General features: G+C 50.2%; 1 protein-coding gene across 5 annotated transcripts in view; it reads left to right on the forward strand.

The window, feature by feature from the left end:
* The window catches only part of OGDH (oxoglutarate dehydrogenase), a 76,711-nt gene that overhangs the window by 12,322 nt on the left and 37,551 nt on the right, over positions 1–26,838 (forward strand). For 3 of the 5 annotated variants that reach the window (XM_060304873.1, XM_060304874.2, XM_060304875.1), the window contains exons 2-5: positions 1,018–1,266; positions 15,835–16,026; positions 17,806–17,908; positions 24,113–24,157. In XM_060304873.1, the coding sequence (XP_060160856.1) occupies positions 1,045–1,266; positions 15,835–16,026; positions 17,806–17,908; positions 24,113–24,157 (562 nt within the window). In that variant the 5' untranslated portion in view covers positions 1,018–1,044. Of the gene's footprint in view, positions 1–1,017; positions 1,267–15,834; positions 16,027–17,585; positions 17,677–17,805; positions 17,909–24,112; positions 24,158–26,838 lie in introns of all 5 variants that reach the window. The other 2 variants (XM_060304876.1, XM_030871229.2) reach the window with 2 other exon arrangements.

Consider the following 26,838-nt stretch of genomic DNA (forward strand, 5'->3'; position numbering starts at 1 on the left):
GGGGAAAGTTAAACTCAGAAAGGTGACCTGTAAAACAGAAGAGCTAGCGCCTGCCTTCTAGGGAGTTGGTGGGGTTCGTGAAGAATCCTAACATGTCAAGTTGATGACCACAGAGCGCCCCAAGGTAGGTAGACACTTGTGTAGTCACTGCTGCCCGTGCTTCCTCCCACAGAGCCCGCTCCCAGTCCCAGGAAACGGGACTCAGGACCCCTGGCTGTCCAGCCAGTCCACCTCTCCTGCCAGACAAGACGATTCTTGCTCTTCCCCTGTGTTCTGCTCGCCTTTCCACCTCTCTGTCTTTCCTCCTCCTGATTCTTATATTTAGAATGCCTGCCGTTCTGCCTCTCCAGAGCAAAATCCTCCCTGTGTTCCGCCCCTTCCCCAAGCTTTCCCAGCCGCCGGAAAGGAACACCTGGAGGAGCGGCTTCTCCCATGGAGTTGTGTTGGCATTTTCTGTGCCTCTCAAGCGCTCAGTGCTGTCGCTGTAATTTTTAATTTAAAAATTTTTTTTCTGCTGCTCAAAGATAAATTATTTGAGGGTGAGCAAAATATTTTTCCAATGTCTCCGTGTTCTCCAGAATACCGTGAGTCCAACGGGTACTCGGTAGTCTCTGAATAGATTAGAAAGTATCTTTCTCATTTTACAATTATATTAATCTAATCATTCATTAATCTTTGTTGCCTTTGCCTATAATTGTTTTATACAACGTATAAACTTACAGGGCGTCACATATTTATCATGATATATCGTATCCCTCAAACTAGATTGAAACTTGCAGGGGAAGACCATACCTCTACAGCTGTGTTCTCTCCTCCCCATGTGGAGCACAGGCCCTGTACATAGGAGGTTGGTCAGTTTGACTACCTCATGCTGTGTCGTGCTCTCTGAAGCAGGACACGCGGCCACAAATGCGTTTACAGGGTCTTTCTCCTCCAGCCACAGTCTGCGAGGTTTTCCCCCAGTAGCCTTGGCTGCTACAATGCTCTTTCTAACTTTTCTTTCTTTTTTTGGTGCAGACGGTCGTGAGAGACTTCAGGACAAGAATGTTTCACTTAAGGACTTGTGCTGCTAAGTTGAGGCCATTGACGGCTTCCCAGACTGTGAAGACATTTTCACAAAACAGACCAGCAGCAGCTAGGACGTTTGGGCAGGTCCGGTGCTATACTGCCCCCGTTGCTGCGGAGCCCTTCCTCAGCGGGACTAGTTCGAACTATGTGGAGGAAATGTACTATGCTTGGTTGGAAAACCCCAAAAGTGTACACAAGGTAAGGCTCAGAGGAGCAGGTGTCTTCGTGTGTTTGGAGTCTTGGCCGATGGTGGCTGGCCATCCAGGTAAGTGCATGTGTTCTGAGGACCGTCAAGAAGGAAGGCAGGCAGGTGGCTGGAAGCCCCACCGACCCGAGTTCTCTGCGTCAGCCCAGCTCGGCCGTCACACCAGGCCCAACTGGAACCGCCTTCTCTGGAGGGGCGTGTCCCTCTCTCCGTGTGCGGCGCGCTCAAGGTCTTGCTCCCTGGAACAGCCAACGTGTTAACCCGGCAAGGATGTAGAGGGCACTTGCACCACTCCCAGGCTCTCACCAAGGCTGCTGCAGGATGGTGATGCTGCAGAAAGGAAGCCCACGGAAGGAGAGGCCCCGCAGGAAGCTCCTCTGTCCCGCTGTCCTCGGAACACCTGAAAACCATTTCATGTGATTTCTGTATAAATGACATTTTAGATCAGTATGTTCACGTTTTTCTCTTGTATTTGAAAGTAAATTCTGTGAAGACTTCCTTCTAATTTCTCTGTGTTAACCAGTGAGGCTCTTCCTTAGAGCCTCTCTCTTCACACGTTTACTTGATACAGAGCGTGCCTAGTGGGAGAACTTCTTCACAGCATTTTGGCCAGTGATATTTATGGGTTTTGATGACTGTTTCTTGGTTTTCAGGTCAGGCAGCTGGCCCAGCAGAAGCTGGAGGGTAGATCCCCAAGTTGCTCAGACTCCTTGTGCCCCATTGCGGGGTGTGTGAAGGAGACAGTATGTGTGAGGTGCTCAGGGTCTGCGCAGAGAAAGTGCCCACCGGAGGCTGGCTGTTGTCACTGTTGATCTGGCTCTTTCCTTGTGAATTTTGGGGACTTGCTATCTAAAGGCAGCCTGCTTCCATTGGGCCCTTGAGTGTAAGCTTTACCCTTTTACCCTGAAGCACTAGTGACATTTAGATTGGGTACGTTTGACTGCGGGAGCCACCAGTCCCGTTTCATCAGGAATGCCACCTCTTGGTCTGAACCTCCTTGCCCAGCAACGTTTCCATGGCAACCTGGAAGCTGCATTGCTCCATGAGCAAGATGAGACCTGGTTTTCTATGGGAGGAGATCTGCGGTATGTTTCCCAAGACTGTAGACAAATGCACTGCCCGGAAAGAAGTGCCTCTGCCTGTGATGTCAGATATTAGCGGTTTCTGAAGACAGTTACTACAAGGTTATCTCTCAAATAAACTTAGCCCAGAGGTTTCAGAATCAGACTTTCATCTTGTGTCCAGGCTGTCCCTTGCCTTCCTTTTCTCAGACGTAACCTCTTTATGGAACCAACCAAGTCTTCTTAAGTTATATTTGGTTTTAGGGAGAATAGCACATGAGTGAGCTATTGCAAGTTAACAGGGATCTAGGTTGGGGAACGTCCGTGTGTGAATGCCTGGTGTCACGGGAATGGGTTGCAGTGGTGAAGCACACTGTGGCTCTGTGGTGCAGAGCTCTGGAAAGTGAGGCTGAAAGCATCACAGTGGCTGTTACCATTATTAGTATTTGTATTAATATCGTTATCGTTATTGCTTTAAAAAAATTGTTTAGGGCTTCCCTGGTGGCGCAGTGGTTGAGAGTCCACCTGCCGATGCAGGGGACACGGGTTCGTGCCCCAGTCTGGGAAGATCCCACATGCCGCAGAGCGGCTAGGCCCGTGAGCCATGGCCGCGGGGCCTGTGCTCCACAACGGGAGAGGCAACAGCAGTGAGAGGCCCGTGTACCACAAAACAACAACAACAACAACAAAAATTGTTTAAAAGACTTATTCTGTAGAGCAGTTTTAGGTTTATAGCAAAATTGAGGGGAAGGTACAGAGATTTGCCATGTACCCCCTGCCCCCACATGCAGTCTCCCCGCCATCAACATCCCCCACCAGAGTTACAACATTTGTTATAATTGATGAACCTACACTGACGTGTCATCATCACCCAAAGCCCACAGTCTACATTAGGGTTCACTCTTGGTGGTGTGCGTTCTGTGGTTTTGGACAAATACATAATGCCATGTATCACCATTATAGTATCATAGAGAGTATTTTCACTGCCCTAAAAATGCTCTGTGCTCCACCTATTCTTGAAAAGGATTTTTATCGCATGGTGTCGAGGAAGGTAACACTTGGGGGTTCTCAGGCTGCGTGGGAGGGTCACCGTGTCCATCTGTCCCAGGGATGAGGACAGCACAGTGAGAGGACTACTGACAGGCACAGATAGATGCAGCCTGCTGAGGAAGAATGCAGAGTGAGGATTGGGTCCTTGGGCTCCGCAGGTCAGAGCAAGCACCTCTTTAGCACCTCTTTGAGAGATTCTGCGGGGGATATGGGTAAAGGATCTCAAAAAAGGACTTTTCAGTTTAATAAGAGAATACATGCAGGTTGACATCTTTGGGCCAGATTTTATGTGCTGGTTTCTGTTGTCAGTATTCTCCAGGGGACACAGTGTCTCCTTGAGGGAGAGGGACGGGATGGTGTAAATCAGTGGACATTTACAATGGCAGTGTCCCTCTGCGGCCATCCCAGCAAAGTGGACTTGATCGCCTCTCCAAGTTGAATTAGGCCCAATACGTGTTGTATGCTCATTTTTTGAGGGACAGGATCCAGAGCTTTCATCAGATTTTCAAAGGCATTTGTGACCCACGGAAGGCCTTGGAAATCGTTGGTTTTATTAAGAATGCTTTGTTTGTGCTCTGTGTTAGAAAAAATAGTTTAGGGAGAGATAAAGAAAGTTAGGTTTTAAGATTTAGATTGATCATCTTTCTGATCTCTCATTTCTGCATCAGATAAGGGATGTCACATTCCTTGTCCTGAGAGCTGGTTCTTTCATCATTCTCTTCCCTCCCTTTGCAGAGGGCTTATGAGGAACTGCTAGGACTGAATCTTTTTGTGTCCAGCAGAAACAGCACAGATTTAGCATCTTCCCCCCTCCCTGCCCTATGCTCTGCTTTCCTATTATTTTTTAAACTTTTTATGACGTTTGCAAACATACAATAGGAGTGTCAATTACAAATTGACACTTAGCATCTACCTCTACAAGGATCAGATTATGAGCTCTGCAGCTGCTGACCTTCAACACCCCCTGAAAGGAGTTCAGGGGGTGGAGATCAGGAATGAAGCACTCTGTGCTCTGGGGAAAGCTGGGAGAACAGGTCTTCAGATAGATATCTTCAGGAGAAGATTTTATGAGCCCAATTCTGTCATCTCCCTGTATCTAGAGAAGCACTAAAATCCTTCATGGTGCTGTCTGCTCCTCGTGACTAGCAGAAACCTTCTGCAAAAAATGTGTGCTCGATTGCATGGACTCCCCCTTCACGAAAATCACAAATATACTGACCTTCCCCACCACCTCTTTAGAGCAGTTTCTCAGAGCTCTCTGAAATGCTGTCTCCCGGGCTATAGTCCTCATTTTGCCGCAAATAAAACTTAACTCACAACTCTCACGTTGTGCTTTTTTTTTCTTCCCCCAGTTGACAGGAGTGTGAAATGAACCTCCGTGAGGAGACCCATCACGCAACTTCAGTAGCTCTCTGCAGTTTGCCAGTCTTCAAAAATCTATTCCTTCCCCACTTACTTTTCTGTCATAAATGCATCTGAGTGGCTCTATCAAGGGAATGGTTTCTTCACCACACCTAACAAAATTAACAAGATACTTCTCTAATACTATAATCTCATTCTCAGTCTATATTCAGCTCTTTGTGATTATCTTAAAGCTGCCCTTTCACGTTTGACTTTATAATTTACTTCATAATTTTGTCGTATCCCTATCTTTAAAGAAAAATTTTAGGGCTTCCCTGGTGACGCAGTGGTTGAGAGTCCACCTGCCGATGCAGGGGACACGGGTTCGTGCCCCGGTCCGGGAAGATCCCACATGCCGCAGAGCGGCTGGGCCCGTGAGCCACGGCCGCTGAGCCTGCGCATCCGGAGCCTGTGCTCCACAATGGGAGAGGCCACAACAGTGAGAGGCCTGCGTACCGAAAAAAAAAAAAAAAGAAAGCTTTTATTTCTAAATGTTTAATGGTGAATGTTATGTTTGTGGTAAAGTAATCAAGCAGTTCAGGGGTGCAAGCCCCCGAGCGCTCCCCGTGCCTCTGCGCCCAGTTACCTGGGTCTGCCTTTGCACCCCGTTTCGCCGTCCCTCTGCTCTTCGTCCCTTGGCGTGGTCCTCTCCTAGACAGCCATCTCTTCCCCATCATTTTCTCCAGTTCGGCCTCTGCGCTCCAGTCGTAAACACCTTGTCAAGTGTAGCTCGCCCCTTGCCCCCCTAGGACCCGTCAGCCAGGGCCTGTTCTGTCAGCGTGCAAAGCCCTCCCTCATTAAGGTCTTGGCCATGTTGGGGACAAGTCAGATGGTGGCATCTTATTTTTGTTTATGTCTTAAAAACAGTCAAAGCCAGATTGCCCTTGTTAGTGTTTCACACAGACAGGTAATTGAGAGTTGCTGAGCCCTCACCGAGCCCATCCTGTGCAGCAGAGGCAGGTGCCTGCCCTCACCTCCACCCCCACCACAGTCACAGCGTGGTGTCAGCCCTGCGGGGAGATCCCGGGGTCGGGCCCTGTGCCCTCTCCACCCTGTGGTGCCCTTTGTGCCCCTGCTCACTGAGCCACCACGGCCGTCCTTGGTGCATCGGAGCTCACTTCCCCTGCCTGGGCCTTCTGAGTGACCCCTGCCCACTTCCTAAAAGCCTGTCTTCCTCATCTTGCTGACTGTGTCCATTTCCTCTCCTGCCTTCTGCGGCCCAGCTCCCACGTGTAGTAACAGCTCTCTGGTCCAGTGTGGTCACCACAAGAGCTCTGTGTGGCGCTCGACATGCAGATCCTAGACTCTCGGTCCCATCTCTCTGAGCTCGGCCATGCCACCCTTCTGGGCCAGGCACTTCTGCTTCTTCCTTCCATGCTCGTGAAACACAATGCTGTTATTTTCTGTAATTGAACCAGACAAGCAGAGCAGAAACAGACACACATCGTCCCCAGTATGGGGTGACACCGTTCCTTTTCATTCTGCAGCTTTGAAACTGCCTTGGCTGCACTTTAAAAACTCAGCGGCTGTTCGCCCTAGTTCTTTGCTGGCCTTGGGGAAAAGCACACACGTGGTATACTTCAGGGGCTTTCAGTGATCGAGGCTGTTAAACCTCACTTTGAAGTTCCCCCTCCATGCTCAGCTTCCTAAATCAGGATGAATCTCAACCCTGGTGACTTTTTGTGTTAAATCGACTAAACCAACAAAGAACATCTTCCCTAACTTCAGTATAGTATTTTACTCTTAAAGAATTTGTGTTTATACTGTCAGGGACATAAAATTAACACCTTTGGAAAGTGTAAGGGTCCTGAAGCAGTGCCTTCACCTTATGTGTGTAGCGGTTCACAGCTCGCGACAGTTTTATTGGAGGACTGCGTCGACTGGCTGCCAGGAGGTGCGAGTGTGCAGGGCCCGCTAGCTCGTGGGCCCGTGGGGACTTCAGTAAGCCGAGCACAGTTAGAATACAGAGTAAACCTCACCAGCTTCTGCAGGGAAGCGCCAGTTGTTCTGAGTTTTGAAGGGTAAGGAAGGGGCCTGGCCAGGGACAGGGTGGCTGTACCCAGAAGAGGCACGTGTGAAGGCAGAGGGCTACAGGGGCATGGGAAGGGTCGGGGGGCACTCAGCGAGCACTCACAGAAGCTCCTGGGAGGCTCGGCACCAGGAACCCAAGGCAGCAAAGTGAAGACCAGCAGTTTGAGCTGCGACATACGTGGAGAGGCCCCGAGATCAAGCCGAGGGGTGTTGGCTTAGTTTGTGAAACGCTGTGGGAGTGTGGACCCCTGAGCAGTTGGCAGAAAGTGAGGGTGTCAGACGCTGATGGAGAGCTAACTAAGCCTGCAGTGGCCGGAGGGCGGGCTGGGAGTAAAGGCGTGCTGCATCTTTGGGAGCGTGATTTTTTAATGCCTATCCTTTTATACTGTATTTTAAGCAAGAATCGTGGGTTTTTAAATGTCAGTGATAACTGGAGAGAGAGATCCAGAGCGACCTCAAGGGGAAGGTGGACACCAAGAGCAAGAAAGGAGCGAATCAACCTCGGGGCCGGGGCAGCTCCTTTTTTTTTTGGTCGCACCAGGTTTTAGTTGTGGCAGGTGGACTCTTTAGTTGTGGCATGTGAACTCTTAGCTGTGGCATGCATGTGGGATCTAGTTCCCTGACCAGGGATTGAACCCCGGCCCCCTGCGATGGGATCGCAGAGTCTTATCCACTGCGCCACCAGGGAAGTCCCTGGGGCAGCTCTTGAGAAGGGCGCAGCGAGCTCTGCCTCAGCCGCCTGCCTGGCACCTCCTCTCTGGGGAAGGGAAGAAGGAGCGCGTTGTCAGCCGGAGGCGTTCTTTGGGGCCTTTCCCAGAAAGGGGCTGTGGTGGTGATCACATCGTCAGTCCAGAGCCTCTAGGCCACTCACTCCCCGACTCCGCCTGTGCCAGGCCCCCGCGAGGGGTCTGAAGGTCTGCTGGGCTCTGAGCTCTGCCGTCCATGGGCAGTTTCTGAGTTTAGGGCCTTCTCTCTTAAGTGGTCCCGACTCGCAGAGCCAGAATTCTCTCTCAGCCTGAGGCTTGGCTCCGCTGGGCTAGGTCCTCCAGGTGGGGCCATCCACTAGGCGCGTGGGGACCAGATGCCCACTGTGGTCCCGCACAGCCGCCCTTGAGAGTTGCAATTCTGAGTTGACAGAATGCACTGTTGGGTGCAGACCGCCAGGCAGAGGGCAAGGGCTCTCACTTCCTGAGCAATGCCAGAAAAACTGCGCATGAGAGCCGTCACAGGCGTCCTGCGTATAATATTCTCCTGCAGTAAAAGTCTGGTTTCTACGAGCGTTTGTGTAATAAACCAGCCCAAAACTTGGCAACTCGAAACACCACCAATGAAGTCTTTCTCATGGTTCCCAGCTTCCGTGCAGCTGAGGTTTGGCCAGGCTGCAGCCCCGCAAAGGACCCCCTCACATCTGGTGCTTGGTGCTTGCTATCCACCAGGCCCTGCCATCAGCCAGGGGACCAGAGAGACTCCCTCACAAGTCCTCAGTGTAGCTCCAAGAGGAGAAGAGAGGAGAGAGGAGGAGAGGCTGCAGGCCTTGGATGCCCCACCCAGAACTCACACTGCCACTCCCACCCATGGCCTTGGTCTAAGCAAGTCTCAGGCCAGCCCCCAAGGGCTCACCCCCAGTGGAGGAGCCACATGGCCACTGCAGGGGGCCTTTTGTGGACCTGGGAGGACGTGTGGCCCCTGGGCAGCCTACCACAGTCCTTTCTATAATGATCTGATGGGGCTACTTCCTTTAGGGCAGAAACCCAGGGAGTATCATTCCTCTATCAGCAGATTCCTTAGAGCAGAGCTGAGGCAGCTTTTCTTTGCTAAACTTGTGTGTTTATTGACATTTTACCTGCACGCCCATACAGAGAGAAGATAGTAGAACTTGTCTGGAGATGTTCTCTCGCCTGTGCTACACTGTGCTTTAAAAATAACAGCATCGCTCTAATCGAGCACAGTTCATTTGGCTTCTGTGGCTGAGGCATCCCCGAGCAGAATGCCCAAGTTTAACTGCTCCCAGTGTAAATAGATCTGTGGTGACAGGTCAGGCAGGCCCTGATCCTGGTGCCTCCTAGACGTGGTGGTGGGCAGTGAGCTGGGTCGGGACATGGCCCCGCCCGTCCTCAGCTGGGGACAGTTTGAGCAAGGCCCTGCCTTGGTGGTTGGAGGGGTCTGCAGCCCAGCACTATGCATGTCTTTCGAGACTGCCTAGCCCTGAAGCAGGAACCTTTTGTGCAGGTCTGTGGCAGTCCACCGCGGGTCTTCTCGCCCCCTCACCCCGGGCATCGTCTCGTCAGGACGTTTGGACAGTCCCACACAGTGTTTTCAGGAAAGGCATGGAGCCCAGCAGTTGGCACAGACAGGGCACAGCAGGAGGGTTGTAGACACTGCCCCATGCAGGCTTTTCATACACAGCACAGACATGAATCGCTCAGCTCCACGCCATAGCTGGGCTGGTGTGCACAGAAAGCTAGGCACTTAGAAAATAATTGCAGAATTTGCCAGGGCACTTTCTAAGCTGGAAGAGCCCCTGTGCAGGGTGGGTAGGGAGACGTGCAACCTCAGAGCAGTGCCAGCTCCCTCCAGGGCACTAGGGTCCTTGAGGAGCGGCACCTCCTCAAGGACAGCTGGCGCTGTCGGCCAGCGAGTCACAGGTGACCATCCTTGGCTCAGGGAGCTGTTGCCTGTCCATTTATTTGACTGAATTAGCCTGAACCCGCCAAACCCTTGTTTGGCCATGCATGTGTTTTCCTTGGTCACTTGTTCCCTTGAATTTCACGTTTGTGGCAGTTAAAAAGCATTGTCAGTATCAGAACATAATGATATGGTTGTTTGTGACAGTGCCGGCATCTGACGTCCAGACCTGGCAGTCATTAGTTTATCAACTGTGATGGCCTTTGAGCCTGGGGTTTGGTCCATTCAAGAGGTGGCCAGAGGCTGCCCCGCCCGGTCCCCCACGTGGTGTTTACGTCAGGGTCCTTGGCAGGGCGCCCAGCAGAGGGTGGTGGTGGCTAGCAGGTGACATCATGTTCTAGACCAGGGTGCATGATGCGGGTGGGTGGGGTTTGTTCCATAGCTAAGGTGGAGACGAGACAGCAGGGCATCTGAAGGGGACTTTGCACGAGAGAAAGTGGCCTGGCCAATCCAGAACCCAGAGTCATAGAATTGAGCAGCTAGAATAAGCATTAGTAACCCTGGGGTTAAGCTTTGATCATCAGCTTCTTGAACAAATATGAGTATACCTACAGGTGCTTTTTAAGGTGTAAAAAGCTACACAAGTACAGGGCTGTCCTAAGTAAGTGCTCCCTACCTTTATAGGCAAGGAATGGGGCACAGAGAGCTGACGCGACTTCCCTGACCCTCGCCCAGCCTGTGGGGGTCAGGACTGGGGCTCCCAACGCCCAGGAGCGGGCGGGCAGCAGGCAGGCCCACTCTGGTGGGCTCAGCCTGTGCGTGGCCCCGGTAGGTCACACGGTTGCACTGGCCTACGTATCTGACACACATCGGGGGACTTTGAGACGGGGTGGGGAAGGGCGCTTGGTAGCAGGTTTGTGACCCCTCCAAAGCGAAACCCTTCGTGAGCAAGTCTCTGTCACGACCTTCACAGTCAGGAACTTGGCCCTGACACTCTTGCGATCTGCTGACAATCAACAGGGTAAAGTCTGCTTGCCTCACTGAACCACTGACGCCCACGTCCCCTGGTTAGCACTCCCACAGCCACTGAGGTCAGTGCCTTATCTGAGATGAGGACTCTGGACGGTCCACGGTCTTACAGCTGTCACCGCACCCACTGCTGCACCTGACACCCTGCCTAGCACAGCACTTAGCACCACACCTGACACCATCCCTAGGACCACGCCAGACCGAGCACCTGGCATCCACCTCGCATCACACCTAACACTGCATCTGATACCACCCCTAGAACTACAGCTAACACCCCCCAGCACCACATTTGACATCCCAGGGAGCACAGCACCTAGCATCACACCCGATACCAGCCCTACCACTGCACCTGACATTGCATCTGACACCACACCTGTCAAGATGTTCGCTTTTGAAGGAGTCTGACCTGTCTGAACTTAACTCAGCAGGTGTGTTGAGCACTTACTATGTGCAAAGCACCGGACCCGCTTCCTTAGACGTTACAGAGAAGGGATGTGTTTGCAGCTTTGAAGAGCTCCCTCTAACTGGGGAGAAGAGGACTGGCGGCGGGCGGGAAAGCCCGTTGGGGCTGTGAGAAGCCTGGGAGGTGTATGGGGGAGCAGAGGAGCTAATGGCTTTTGAAAGCAGACCTTCATGTACTACAGTTAAATGCTTTTAGTTATCTAAAATTAAATGTAAGAATTCTGGTTTCACTTCACCCAGAATGTTATACTTATTTGTACTTGAAATCTATCGTGTTTTGGTATAAGTCATTTCAGCAACAAGTTGATGGCCTTAAACCCATTCATGGGAGGTGGGTGGCCTGCCTACACCTCCGTTGACGGGCCAGGGCTGCTCGCCTCTATGGCACGGAGGCCGCGAAGCTCCACGTGCAGGGGGCATGTGGGACCGCACAGGCGTCCTCTTCTTGAAGTTTTCTCTTCATTTGGGAAAGGGCCTACTGACCGGTCACTTCAGCCTCGTGGTCACCTGTCCCTGCAGCGGGTCTGCAGACACTTGGTTCTGACAGCAGGGAAGCCGCTGCCGGGGAGAGAACCGGAACTGGCAGCAGGTAGACATACGGGTAAACAAAGCCTCAAGTTCAGATGTGTGCAAATGAGGGCTGCGATTATCAGAAGGGGAACCCTCTCCAGATAGTGGCAGAGCCACAGGTTGAAGATGACGCGGGTCAGTGTGTGGAGAGGGGATGAGCGCCCCAGGCAGCAGGAGTGGGGGAGGTGCAGGCTACTACCGAACGAAGGTGGAAGCCAGTTCAGGTGTGGGGAGGGGAGGGGTGGAAGAGGCATCTTGGAGAAGATGCTGGAGGGAGAGAAGCTCTGCCTCTGAAGGGCGGTGAAACCTACAAGCCAGAAAAAATGACCTTCACTTTCACAGCTTAAATCAACTTTTTTTTGAGGTCTGACTTACATGAAAATTTACCGGTTTTAAGCTGCGGTGCGAGGGTTTTGCAAAGTGTATGCCGCCAGGAACTTTCTGTCACCCACGTGTGCAAACTGATCGGATCTGGTGGAAGGGGGCTTGCTGTTTGTTGGGGTGGGCTCCTTGGGCGGGCCCTCATCTGAGTGCAGGTACCCACACCTGCCCAGAGCGTGCGGGGGAGGGCCTGCCGGAGCTGCAGGGAAGCGTGCGCAGCGGGGGTGAATTACGGGCCTGGAGGAAGCTGCATTCCTGGCATATTCTTTCCCAGTGTTTCCCAGCTCTCTGCAATACTGGTAGGAACCAGTTTTTTCTGACCGCCTCCAGCTTGAGCAGAATTTCAGTCTGTGTCGCTGTCCTCAGCCAATTGAAAATCACCTGGAGTTTTATCCCAAGCACAAAAGAAGGTCAGAGAGAGGAGGCCCGATGACTGCGATTTCCCTCCCCACCCCACTGCCACCCAGGGGCCTTCCAGGTGCTTGGAACATCAGTGTGGTAACTACTCCTACCTCTGTGGCTGCCACTACTGTTCTTGTTATTCAAAGCTGATTTTTCTAAAGAGAGGTGAACTTGTGTTTTTTGCTATGCCTTTTGGCTCTGGGTCTGTCAGCAGCTGGTGCCCATCAGGGTGAGGGGTCGGCGTGCAGCCAGGGGACCCTCTCCATCCAAGGTCTTGTCGTTGGGCGACTGCCGCTGCATTTCTACACATGTGTTCATGCGTTCTGTGGGGAAGAAGACAGTGTTTAAGGCTTGAAGAAAGTTGGGATCCTGTGTGCTGCTCTCCAGAGGCTACTTGGTTTCAGGGTCATGCCCTGTCCTTCAGCCCCCCTGCAGCCCCAGGGTAAATGTCCAGAGCAGGACTTGGCGTGGACACATGTAAGGGTGGGGACGCCAGTGCTAGAGCCCGCTGGGGGCAAAGCAGAAACTAGATGAGGTTTTACAAGGCAGGAACGGTGTGCTGTTGGTTCTTGCCGTGCAGGGCTGGGCTGACTCCTGCCGCATCCCCTACCCTATCAACGGGGCTCCTTTCAGTCCAGGCCCTCGGTTACTGGAGGTATGGGTGGGGGTCAGGGAGAGCCCTGGGCCAGAGCTGCTCCCAGAATGCGTGGAGCTTGCATGGCCTGCTGTACGAGCTCACAGAGTCAGAAATGTTTGGGGGTGTCCAGCGTGTCTGCTCCTTAGGCCTGTGTAAGGAACCAGGTGGGTGCCGAGCTTGGGGCAGCCTTGCCTTGCCCAAGGCTGCTGATCCTGAGGCATCCTCTCCTTTCTCTCCCAAGAGTAAGTCGGTTACTTTCTCTGGTGGGCATACTGCTTTTACCCCTGTTAGAGGACTCAGAGGGAGAGAATGGTCTTGGGGTTCCAAGCCCTGGGTGTAGAATGCCCCTGGTTGTCAGGTCACGTGATGCAAGGTGCTCTGCAGTCGGTGTTATGGCCTTTGCCAAAAGAGAACCCCAGAGCTCCCTTCTACCATCAGCTGACATGCTGAAAATTAACCAGAAAGGTAAAAACAGTAAAACCTTGAATAGTGAGATATGTTAAAACATTTAAAAATTGTTATTGAGGTAGAATTTGCATGTAAAAATTGTACAATTCTGGTTTTTAGTATATTCACCGTGTTGTACTATCATCCCTAATAGTTTGATTTTTTTTAATTAATCTTTTTGAATACAAAAGGACTGTGTTCTTATTGTAGAATGATATAAACATTCTGGAAAGCTCCCCTCAGAAACACTTGTAGTGAGAGGCCGGGCTGCCTTGTGTGATGCTCCAGGCCTGTGCGCATCCCAGGGGTTTGTGACTGGCAGCAGCATGCAGCCATCTCTCGGACCGTCCAAGTCAGTACGTCTACATGTCATAAAGAGCCTGCCTGAAAAAGCCAGAAGACCTTCAGGCTTCAGGACCAGTCTCAGGGTTTCTGCCCAGACATAGATAGACCCATTCGATACCTGCCCAAGCTCCCAGACGAGCCCATCTGGACAACATCTTGGTAGCACTTAACTGGGAGGGCGAACAAAAGTCTAGTGAAGTTTCTCCTCTCCAGATTTTTCAAGAAGTCTAACCAGAGTTTATTGACAGAAGAATCTTAGAAACTGGAAAATGCATGGCAGAGAAGAAAGACAATGTTTTCATGTTTCTAAACTCTCTGAGTTTTAATATATATTTTTTGGCAATGGAATTTTATTAAGTCTTAGTTTCTCTGACCTCTAAAATTTTATTTTAAGCTTCACGTCTTTGTATGAGAAACTATTATAGTTCACAATGTCTATGCAGATTATAAATTGAATCAGGGAATTCCCTGGCACTCCAGTGGTTAGGACTCTGAACTTCCACTGCAGGGGGCACAGTTTCGATCCCTGGTCGGGAAACTAAGATCCCACAAGCCGCACAACATGGCCAAAAAAAAAAGAAAAGAAAAAATTGAATCAAATACAAAATAGCCAAAAATAATAGGAAGAGGAGTTAGTTCACATTAGCACAAAGGAAGTTGAAACCAGTAGTAATACTAGTTACTACCAGTAATGCCAACTGCCTACCAGATTGTGTGCTAAATGCCTTTAGTCTTTACAAAAAAAACCTATGAAGAATATATAGATCTTTTTTGTCCTCATCTTACGGATGAAAGAACTGAGCACAGAAATTTAGGTTATTTGCCAAGATCTCAGAGCTCAGATTTTTTTTTTTTTTTAATAAGTCAATGATTTTTAGTAAATTTATATAGTTGTACAATCATCACCATAATCCAGATCTAAAACATTTCCATCATCCAAAAAATATTTTCTGGGCCCATTTATAGTCAGTCCTCACTATAACCCCAAGCCATGGGGAATCACTGATTTTTTTTTTTTTTAAAGAATGTGTTGGGGGTAGGAGTTTATTAATTAATTTATTTTTGCTGTGTTAAGTCTTCATTTCTGTGCGAGGGCTTTTTCTAGTTGTGGCAAGCGGGGGCCACTCTTCATCGCGGTGCGCGGCAGAGCTCAGATTTAAGGTTCTGCCTCCGACTGCACACCCTGAGCCCTTAGTGACAAGACTATTTCTGTAGGGGTCGGTGAGGACGCTTCAGGCTTCACAGGTCCAAGCTCCGGGCTGCCTCTTACATAAAGGCCTTGATTCTGTTTGGGATTTTTTTGTTTTTGTTTTTAATATTTATTTGGTTGCGCCGGGTCTTAGTTGCGGCAGGTGGGCTCCTTAGTTGCGGCTCGCCGGCTCCTCAGCCACGGCGCACGGGCTCCTTAGTTGCGGCATGCAAACTCTTAGTTGCAGCATGCGTGTTGGGATCTAGTTCCCCGACCAGGGCTCGAACCTGGGCCCCCTGCGTTGGGGGCGCAGAGTCGTAGCCACTGTGCCACCAGGGAAGTCCCCCTGATTCTGCTTTATGTCCGGCGAGAAAGCACAAGCAAGCAGGCCTGGGCTTCAAAAGCTGTGCCACGCCTCTGGGGTCTGGAAAGAGGATCTAAATGCACTCAGTTCCCCTGAGGAGGCCCAGTTGGGGTTTGAGGACCTGGGGCAGCTGCAGCCCTAGAGGCAGGAGGGCCACGAGCATTGGTCTTCCGGATGACTAGGCAGGGAACAGATGGGGCAGGAAGGCCTCTGTTCACCTGCCTCCTGGGCTGCCTGCCATGGAAGCAGTTGGCACTCACAAGCCGGGCAGAGCTGCTCGGCCTTGGGCCTTGGGGGTTTTGATGGGAGGGCATCTGCGTCGTAGGGTTGGGGTGAGGAGGCGCATCTGAGGGAATGATGGAAGCAGGGGCCCAGCCTCTGAGAGAGCCACCCTCTGGGGGCAGAAGCAGGCTGTCCAGAGTAGGAAGAAGTTGACCCAACCAGGCTACTGGTAGATGGGCATAATCAAGGCTTACCTGCCGAGAACAGTTCTCTTTTTGGCTAAAAATGAGTCCTAGGCCTTAGGGGAGCAACGGAGTGACATGTGTGTTCCTTCTTTGTCTTCAGTCATGGGACATTTTTTTCCGAAACACCAACGCCGGAGCGCCCCCGGGCACCGCCTACCAGAGCCCGCTCCCCCTGAGCCTGGGCTCCCTGTCAGCTGTGGCCAGAGCGCAGCCCCTGGTGGAGGTTCAGCCCAACGTGGACAAGCTGGTGGAGGATCACCTGGCAGTGCAGTCTCTCATCAGGGCCTACCAGGTAAGGTGGCAGCGGCCAGCCATCCGTGACAGAGTGCCCCGCTGACCCCATGAAGGTTGTCGCTTAACTTTCACCCCCACCAAACACTAGGCGCTCTCTCTCCCTGCTCTGGGCTGGAGGGAGGCAAAAATGACATATGACAAGAGAAAAGGAGCCCAGGCGGTCTCACCCTGTTTGAGCAGATCCTCTGCCACCTTTAGCACCTGCCCTTATTTCTTCCCATAGCTTGGCAAGAATGATTTGTGAGCAGGGAAACGCGGTCAGTGCCCGGGTGTCAGGGGAAGTGCCGATGCCCAGGAGGGAGCAGTGACCAGGAGGGGTGTGCTGTTCCCCTTCTCAGTTGCTAGGGCCCAAATGCAATAAGACAAAATGAACCTGTAGGGTTTGGGGACAGAAGCAGAGCCCATGGAAGCAGGGAGAGGCAGGTGAGGGGCAGCTGAGCCTGCAGAGGGGCCACCTCTCCAGGAGCATTCCAGTCAGTGGTCAGCCCCGTTGGAGGAGGCTCATGCAGAACCAAGGGCTTCCATGGCCTTTCTCAGAGCCCAGAAGCCCCTTCCAGGATATCCGCGTGGTGTGGAGAAGAGCCCAGAATTCAGACCTTACCACCTGGTCTGTGAGTAGTTCTCAGGAGGAAAGGAGGAGAAATCGGGCCCGGGGAGGCCCTTCTGGGAGCTCCCAGGACATGGGCTCCCCTGCTGCCTCTTCTGGCATTGCTGCAATGTAGCAGGGGTGTCACACCACAGAGTTCTGTCTCCGATGTTCTCTTTCCTGGAAATGGCCATGTGGACCATTCCCCTCCGCCCGCGGGGCCAGTTGCCACAGGTGTCAGGACAGGTAGCACAGGGTGGGTCTGTCCTGTTGGAGCCTGGCAAGTCAGGCTCTCTCCCCAGGGCAAATGACGAGACGCACGCCATTCACAGTGGGCGTTTCTGTAGAAGGAGGCACAGTTGGTGTGTGCTGACCACTGCCTGACTTATTCAGCCTCAGTCATTTCTGTTGGTCTTTAAGTGACTTCTCAGCAACTGCTCCCCTTCCCAAATTGTTAGCAAGAAACAGTGGATAAAGTATCCAAGACTTAAAGAAACAAAATTGGAAGGGATTTTACGTGTCTTTTTGCTTTTAAATGGTTCAGATCAGGCACTGAGGTCCCTGTTGTAGCTGTCTGCTGTTGTGCCCCCTGTGCCCTGACCCACGCAGCAGGGCCACACCCACCCCTTCCTTAGGGACTTCGTGTTCTAAGCTGAGTGGTCTTCGCACTGGAGCTAAAGTCCCCAGCATATCCCATTTCTGTTTATCCAGGAAAACTGTGAAGGATCCCGAGAAGTGGGTCCTTTTAGACTGCCAGGTTTATCAAAACCTGAGGAGCTTATCCCCTTTTTGTAAAAGTGCATTTATGCACAATAGTGCTTTAAAACAAACTATTGTAAGTCTTTTTACTAACTGACTTTGTTGTTTGGGTTCATTGGCACTCTCAGGGAAAGGTTTGACCAAGTGCAACGTTTACCCCTCGCCACAGCCCACAGGACCTGCTTAATGACTGCTTGTATTATTGCTTCCAGGTCAGGGGTCACCACATTGCAAAACTTGATCCTCTCGGAATTAGTTGTGTAAATTTTGATGATGCTCCAGTAACTGTTTCTTCAAACGTGGGTGAGAATTAATCTGTAAACACTAATTTTAATGTAATTTTACTTTTTTTTTTTTTTTACCCCTTCCCTCTTTTTTTTCTCCTGTCCTTTTGTGTGTGTCCTTCCCTCTCCATCGCTGGCCCATTCGTAGATACGAGGGCACCATGTAGCACAGCTGGACCCCCTGGGAATTTTGGATGCTGATCTGGACTCCTCCGTGCCCGCTGATATTATCTCATCCACAGACAAACTTGGTGAGGGTCTGAGAGCGGCCAGCGCTGCGTGGCTCCTCTCTCTGTGTCCCAGCCTGTGGCAGCCAGGACGTCCACAGGCGGAAGGGAAAGACTCTTAAGTTTCCTTCGTTCTGATCACTTGACATTTATCAGTCATGTAGCCTTAGTGTGTTTTGGGCAAGTTATTTTTATCTCAGCTTTTCAGCCAGATCGTATGAGCTCAATTATCTAAGTCTCAAAATTGGAAAGTAAAATTTGGGGGCAGAAAAGGTTTGTGGCACAGAGAAAAAGATGACCCACCCAGGCAGGCGGGTCAGAAGATATTCCAGAGACCAGCTCGTCTGGCTTCGGTTTCCAGATCTCAGGGCAGTGCTGCCCCAGACGGGGCACTGCTCAGGGCCGTTGTCACACACTGTCTGCTCTGAAGCACGGTGTGGCCTGCCTTTGACAGGGTGAATTCCAGAGCAGGTGGTGCAGTTTGGGTGTCTCGATTCTCAAATGCCGGTGATCATACTGAGGAAACTTTGGAAGGCGTCCCCGCGGGCGCTTGTAGTCCCGCTCACCGTACCCTCTCTGTCTTGAGCAGAGGGGCGTGGCTGGGCTCACACCTGCGGTTGCTTTCTCAAGTTAACCTGCTCTAAGTCACCGTGCTGCTAACCTGTGCTGCAGAAATGACGACGTGACTAATTTTTAAATGGCCAGGTTGTTTTCGAGAAACACTGTGCATGCTAATAAAACTGATGATTACCTACCTGCCTAACGCTGCTCTTTGGGAGGGGACGAAATTTGCCTCCTGAATAACAGTCACTAACGCTTTGTGGTGCCCGAATGCCCTTAGAGGCGTGTCCGAGTTGTGACGTGAGAGGTCAGGCACTAGTCAGGTAAGGCTGGATTTCAAACAGTGTTGGCCCTGGGATTGCTGTTAGAGGTTCGTCTCTGTTCCGTCTTCATTTCAGAAACACTCCTAGGTAATGCAGGGTTTCCTCTACTTTGTACCTGCACTTTTGGAAGAAAGATTAGAGAAGCCCTCCTGAATATGATTAAATAGGGCCAGTTCAGATTGTCGGCAGGACGTGAGCTTAATCCTGCTACTTTATTGAGTGGTGACAACTGTGCACCCCAGAAGTGAGCTTCTCTTTGCAGTGTCCCTGAGGACACTTGGAGCTCCTTTCCTCTTCCTCACCACTTAGTCCCCGCAGCACCCAGTCCCGACCCAACCTGTGCTCACCAGTGCTGAAGCCCCCTCGGCACCGTGAGTCCCCTCCAGGTCCAGGGCAGAGCACCCCCTCTACGTGAGAGGCCTGCGAGCCCCAGGGCACCAGCTGCCTGATGAGAACTCAAGGCCCTGTGCCCTGGAGCTGTCTCTCCAGAAAAGGATGACTGCAGAGCCAGCCCGGCACAGGCCACAGAGCCTGGTGTTCCCATGCACAGTCAAGCATTTAAACAAGAAAGGCACAGGGGAGGTGGGGTCTCCTTCTCCCATCCGAAACTGCATCTCCCCTGTTCCTTGTGCCATCCCTGGTTGCTAGTTTCTTGGTATCAAAACGGACCTTTTTTGGTGGTTCCCAGCTCATTAGTACTGCCTGGGGAGCCTGGAGCTCTTCTCTGTCCCACGCAAGACTGGTCAGGGTGGGATGGCGCCCGCCGCAGCCCACAGGCACAGGTGGGGCTTTCTTGGAAGCGCCCCCCAGGCCATCCCAGCCCAGGAGTCTGTGAAGGGTGGGAGCCCCCAGGCCTGTTGATGCTGCCTGGCTCCTCAGTTCACAGCTCTCATCAGGGGCAGGGGCAGAGGCAGGACCTCTGTCCTTCTTCCTAGTTCTTTCTTGGCCATCTCGGCCTTGCCTTACGTTCTACTCTGGAATAGTGCCCCGAGTGTGCCCCTGTGAGGTTCTGCGTCAGCATGGCGAGGGTTATAAGCCAGGACACACAGAGGTGGCCCAGAACTTCCTGAGCTCATTTGAGGAAGACTGGGCATCCTCCAGCTGGGAGCCCTTCAGAAACAGCAGGAGAAAGTTGGGCAGCAGCCCCCTCCTGTGCAGGAGAAAAGGTCACTGCATCCCGAGAATTCAAAATAGTGTGACATAAAAGTCATGATCAATGGGGTTAGTGTAGGAAAGTTAGTCTTAAATTATCTCATCCTTGATGTATGTAGGTCTTTATGAAAACAACTGGTCCAACGTGACCGCTCTGTTCAGGGACACTGGACAGTCCCTAGAGCACTTTCCTGCCCACCATCTTATCCGAACCTCAGGGCCTGGGTTCGAGCCAGCTTCCTATGTGGAAGCCCGGCTCTGCCAGGACTAGCTGTGTGCCTCTGTCTCTGTCTCCTCGTCTGTTAGGTTGTTTCAGAATTAAATAAACTCCTGAGAATAGTGCCTGGAGCTTACTAAGCTCCATGAAGGTGTGAGCCACTGTGATTGTTAATAATCTTTTGAGATAAGTAGCTGCTGGTCTCTCTGGTAAAGATATATATTTAGAAACCAAGAAATGGAGCAAATTACCCAGAGTGGGTCCCACAGGAGTTGGTAGTAGTAAGGACTGGGCTGCACCCTGAGTGACGAGGAGACAGGGTAGCTCCTGGGCAGGGACCTGCCAAAGCGGGGGGTCAGCGTGGCCCACGTGTTGGTCTGGGGTAAGTGAGTGACTGCAGTGGTGTCCTGTGTTGCACAGAAGCCTTCCCCAAGCCTGCGTCCCACTCGTAACACCTCTGAGCTGCCCTTCCTTTCTCCCGGTGGATGCGGCACGATTTCTCCATCCTCTTGTGGGGAAACTGAGGCCCAGGCGGTGATCACCCCTCAGGTATTTGAGCATTGTGCTGTTGCTGGAGCAGCACGAGGGCCAGAGGAACAGCTGCGAGCCTTGGGTGAAGTCAGGAAGCCGTTCCCAAGGGCAGCGCTAGCCAGTGCAGGTCTGCAGGGCGAGCGGGGCTGATGTCCCCTCAAAATTTTTTTAATAAGGTGGAAAATATGAAAAGTTTCCACTGAGTTCTTGCCCTTTTCTGACCAATTCTGAGAAGGTTGGGAAGCGCTGGCCTAGGTTGCCTATGCTAACATCCTAGAAACACTCATGGCCCCTGCAGTCACTGGTAGAGAGTGTTAACAGGTAGACAGCCGACTTGGCCGACATGCTCCAGCTGCTGGATGGTCCTAGCACGTCAGGGTCACCGTGAGACACGTGCACGCAGAACATACTGTGAATGCAACAGAAATATCATTGAGATGGTGGGGTTATCGATTATTTTGATTAAAATTTAACAACGTTAGAACAGTTTCTCAGTTAGGTGTGGGTTATGGTCTAGAATTGTGCGCTGACTGCTTAGGAAAGGGGGGCCTTTTCCCAGGATGTGTTATGTTAGGAGCCAGCTTCCAGGTGTCCCCCAGAAGAGCATCTTGATTTATGTCGCGTCGGGTGGAGGAGAGTTGAGCTCCAGCCTGAGATGCCTGGGCACATATTCCACATTCCTCCCTAGGGAGAGGTGGGAAGTCTCCAGATGGGATCAGATTTTCTAGCGAGGCCTCTCCTGGTTGGCCCTAAAGAAGGGTCAGCATGCAGCTTTTGACAGCGAGTCCCTTGGGGTCGGGGTTGTTGCCACCTTAAGTAGAAACAAATCAACTCCAGACAGCCTGTGCGCTCTTCCCCCTCCAGGCTGCAGTCCTGCGCTGGCATGCAGTCCTTGCTTCGCTGGGGTGAGGACGGGGCGTGGGGCAGTCTTGTTTCTGGCCTCAGCAGAGCTGCCCTTGGCTGGGTGGGGACACGGTGAAAGTTCTCATTAGCTCTTGCCCTCCATTTCCTCTCCTCTTCCAAGGGCAGCATTTGAGTTAGATTCCAGCTTAAAAGTGCCATCGTCTGTGGTTTCTGTATAAATTCTATAGTATAAACTATTCGCAGTGACAAAATGATTGAAATTTACTTAAATGTGAGACTTAAACATAATTAAAGGAGAACTCAAAACAAATTCTGTAAATAGAGAGGAAGGCGTGAAACTTCTATTTACCATTAGTGTTTGCAAATTGTCAGTCTTAGGAAATGACCTTGAGTTAAATAGTTAAAAGGGCAATTCAAAAGTCCAAATGATGGCAACATTTTAGCTACTTCATGTCCAGCAGCAGGACATGAAGTCTCCCCACCCTTCTGACCTTCCAGAGCGTTCTTTGGTTGAGTTTTGCCCCCTTGATGGCTGGGAAGAATGAGCTAAAAATAGAGTTGAATTTTAATCTGCTTTCATAATTTCAGAACAATGGAGGGCAGTTTACTTAGCATTTATTGGCAGCTGTGTGCAGTGTGTGGTGCCACCAGACCACTGAGTGAAGAGTTGGGATCAGGTTCCCCAAGTGACTCAGGAGGGCAGGCCAAGCTAAGGTCATTGTGGGTACCTCCCCCTGCAGGGGTGTCCTCCGTCCTGGATGCCCAGGAACTGGCAGACCAAGGCACATCCCTGCTTCTTGCCGGCTATGCTTCACTTAGGAACAACACGGCCAAATCTCAGCCGTTCTCTGTCTCTCCAGCAGAGCATCTTGTGCTCATCAAGAAGTAATTTTTAAAAATGTTTCAAAGTGCTCAGGTGCTGGGAATCCCTTGCGCTTTCTGTAAATGACAACCAGAATATCTATTCTCTTTCCATTCTCCTTCGGTTTGTGTCTTTTCTTTGTATTTTATTTTAAAAATATCCAAAAAGTGCAGATAAGAATAAAAGCATCCACGTATCCAGTACCCGCGGTGAACAAATGTAAACATTTTACCATATTGCCTTTAGATTTTTTTTTAGTTTTATTTCATTATTTTTTGGCTGCGTTGGGTCTTTGTTGCTGCGTGCGGGCTACTCTTCATTGCGGTGCGCGGGCTTCTCATTGCGGTGGCTTCTCGTTGCAGAGCACAGGCTCTAGGTGCGCGGGCTTCAGTAGTTGTGGCACATGGGCTCATTAGTTGTGGCTCACGGGCTCTAGAACGCAGGCTCAGTATCGTGGCGCACGGGCTTAGTTGCTCCGCGGCATGTGGGATCTTCCCGGGCCAGGGCTCGAACCCGTGTCCCGTGCATTGGCAGGCAGATTCTTAACCACTGCGCCACCAGGGAAGTCCCTAGATTTTTTTTAACAGATGCACGTTTGCAGTTCCCTTTGAGGCCGGCGGCGGGTGGGGAGGTGGCAGGGGAGGTGGCAGGGGAGGTGGGGAGATAGTCCCACAGGCAACTCTTATGGCTCCTTGGCATGGTCGTATGTCTTGATTATGAGGATTGAAGGAAAAAAATGAAGAGTCTTCATCCTTGCCTTAAGCAAAGCATCCATGCTTTTGTGTAGGACCTGGACGTTCCATTGTCTTGAGAGCCACTGGCTCTGAGGTCTTTGGTAGGTGCTGCCGTCCTCGAGGGCGAGGAGGAGAGCTTTACCCACTCAGAGCAGGCATCTCCGTCCTCTCTGAGTCAGAGCTCTTGCCATCAGCGTCCAAGGATGCATTGGCTGGCCTTCCTCTCTACTCCCAGGGCAGGGAGCAGCCACAGTGCCAGTGACCATGCTCTGACCCCTCAGTCATCAGGCCCACCCTCCCAGGGAACCAGCGTCAGGAGGCATTTTGTGTGTCCAGATCAACATCTTGATTTTCACTAGCGCCAGGCAAGCTTCCAGGTGTGGGGCAGGAGTGTGTGCAGCTGTGCACGTGTGTGGCTCTCAGCCTGTGTCCTCAGCAGCTGAGTTCCTCCATCCTGGTTCTACCTTCTTGAGAGGGGAGACCAAGGACCTACCTTCTACTCTTTAGAATCCAGCAGGAGCTTGAGGTTTTGGGTCTAGTCTGCTGCCTAGTGCTCCAGTTCTGAGGAATGGGACACAAAAATTAGGCTTTTTCATTTTCTTTTCCCCAGTTTTTTCATCCCAAAGCAGTCTGGACTGGGTGGATTTGACTTCCCAGGAGAGCTCTGTGTCGGCCACTTGTTCAGGATGGGGAAATGAGGAGGCCTCAGCTGCCACCACACGGTGGCTTCTCGGTCTCAGGGAGCGGCCTTTCCCTCCTTCAGATTCACCTTATTCCAGCTGTTCATGAACCGTTTCCATGTTTATCAGACCACATATCCCCCCTCCCTTGTTCTCCTTCAGTGTCTATGTCTGTGTGACAGTGTTTGTGCTACCTGTTCCTGCGGTAATGGTATAGGGTTTTGGGTGTTTGGGGTTTTTTTAAACTAACTCGCCTGTCTTTTTCCCTCTGCACTCACCCATGCTATCCCACTCTGCCTCTCAGATCTTGCAGTTTTCAAGGAACGACTTCGAATGCTAACAGTAGGAGGTATGAAAATAACGAGCCTTTCACTTTTCTGGAGCTGAGGACTTCATTTGAGCAGGATGTGCAGCTTTCCCCAGCATGCAATTTGGGGAAAGTTGACACAACTCTGTCGAGTGTTTTGAAGTTTGTTAATTGTCTTGAGATATGTTTTTCCTGTCATATAGCTGTTATCCAACAGGTAGAGCTACTTACCATGTCATATTAGCTTCTGTCCATTTGTGTTCTGAAGAGCATTTTCACCTCCACATGTCCACCATCGCTTCGCTGGGCTTCCGTCTTTAGCGTAGGCTGTCTCTAGCTCCTGCTGTAGCCAGCGGGGACCTGAGGCCACACTACATTCTGCATGTTGGCACGTCGTTTCCTCCACATCCTGCACTGTGCCTCTGACTGGACTCTGGATTCTTTCAGATTCTGCTTCCTGGGCATTTTTTCCCTTTTGATCTTCCCATGTTTGAAGGACAACTAAAGTACTGATAAAACGTTACTTAATGAAGTAAGGAGTCCTTAATGACCCTTGGTTCTGGGCAGAGCACCTTTGAAGAATCCAGAGTGGGGTGCCGGGGGTCATCTGCCTGCTGTCACTCACCACAGTGGCCAGTCTTCCTTCCATGCCAGGTGTCACTCAGAAGTTCTCTTTTCCTCCATCTTATCATGTCTGTGAGACTCTAGTTTTGATTAAACTTTTCATTTTGAAATAATTGTATGCAGTTATGAAAAATAACAGAGACATTCTCATATGCCTTTCAGCCAGTTCCCTCAGTGGTACCATCTTGTAAACCATAGTACATCACACCAGGATACCGACACTGACAGCAGTCAAGCCACAGAGGTCTACATCACTCCAGCGGTCATTCCTGCTGCCCCTCTGTAGCCACACTTACTCCCCTTCTACCCCACCCCCATGTTTGACCCCTGGCAACCACTGTTCTGTTCTCCATTTCTATAATTTTGTCATTTCAAGAATGTTTTACAAATCACAATATGTAACATTTTGGAATTGGCATTTTTCAGTCAGCATGCTTTTCTAACACTAATTTTTTCCTTCTTAATTGCTGAGTAGCATTCCTTGCCATAGGTGTCCCAGAATTGTTTTAACCATTTACTCACTGAAGGACCTTTGTGTTGTTTCTTCTGTTCTTCGGCTAATAGGGTCTTTTACAGAGCAAAAGTTTTAAACTCTATAGTCCAGTGTATCAATTTTCCCTTTTATGGATCATGTTTTTGGTATCAAGTTTAAGAACTCTTTTCTTAGCTCTAGATCCTGAAGATTTTCTCCTGTATTTTTCTAAAGGTTTTATAGTTTTGCATTTAACATTTAACTCTGTGATCCATTTTGAGTTCATTTCTGTATAGGATATGAAGTTTAGATCAAGGTTTGTTTATTTTTGGCCTGTGGATGTCAATCACTCCAGCACCATTAACTGAAAAGTTTGTCTTTCTTATCATTGAATTGCTTTTATACACTTTTATCAAAAATCAGTTGGACTTATTCAGTGGGTCTGTTTCTGGGTTCTCTATTCTTTTAATAGGTGTGTCTCTCCACCAGTACCACACTGTCTTGATTACTGTAGCTGCTGAACTTTATTTTCCTTTTCCAGAATTGCCTTGGCTGTTCTAGGGCCTGTCTCTTTCCATGTAAATTTTAGAATAAGCTTGTCTACATTTACAAAAACTCTTGCTGACATTTTGGGAGGAATTGTGTTAAACCTATAGATGAATTTAAGGAGAATTGACATCTTTACTATGTTGCCCTTCAATCCATGAACATAGTATGTCTCACTTATTTAGATCTTTGATTTCTTTCATCAGCTTTTTGTAGTTTTCAGCATACAAATTCTGTACATGTTTTGTTAGATTTACATGTCAGTACTTCCTGTTTTTAAAAAAAATTTAGTGTCCATCTATTCATTACTAATATCTTGAAGTACAATTGATTGTTTTTATGTTGTGTCCTGTGACCTTGCTGAGCTCACTTATTCTAGGACTTTTTTTTTTTTTAGTAGATTCTTTAGAATTTTGGGGGTAGACAGTCATCTCACTTGAAAATAGGAACAATTATTTCTTCGTTTCCAATCTGTTTGCCTTTTATTTCCTTTTCTTGCCCAATTGCCCTGGTTGGACCTTCCAGTACCATGTTGACTAAGAGGCATAAGAATGAACATCCTTGCTTTGTTCCTGATCAATGGTGGATTACATCGATTGATTTTCAAGTACTGAACCCAACTTACATGTACTGCTGGAATAAACCTCAATTGGTCATGGTATATAATTCTTTGTGCATATTGCTGTATCTATATATATATGTATTTGTATCTGTATTCGTAGGGAATATTGGTCTGTAATTTTTTTTTCCTGTCTTTGTCTGCTCTTGGTATCAGGGTAATTCTAGCTTTGTAAAATAAGCTGAGAAGTTTTCTTCCTACTCTAATTCCTGAAAGAGACTGTGTAGAGTTGGTGTTAATTCTTCTTTAAACATCCAGTAGAATTCCCCAGCAAAACCATATGGGTTTGGATTTCTTTTTCAGAAGCTTTTTATTTATGAATTTGATTTCTTTAAAAGTTAGAGCTATTCAGATTATCTCTTTCATAGTGGGTGGGTAACAGCAGTTTGTGTTGTTCTAGGAATGGTTTGTTTACATCTGAGTTGTCAAGTGTATGTTGTCCATAGTATTCCCTTAGTATCT

Source organism: Globicephala melas, chromosome 9 (genome assembly GCF_963455315.2).
Source record: "Globicephala melas chromosome 9, mGloMel1.2, whole genome shotgun sequence".
Lineage (NCBI taxonomy): Eukaryota > Metazoa > Chordata > Mammalia > Artiodactyla > Delphinidae > Globicephala > Globicephala melas.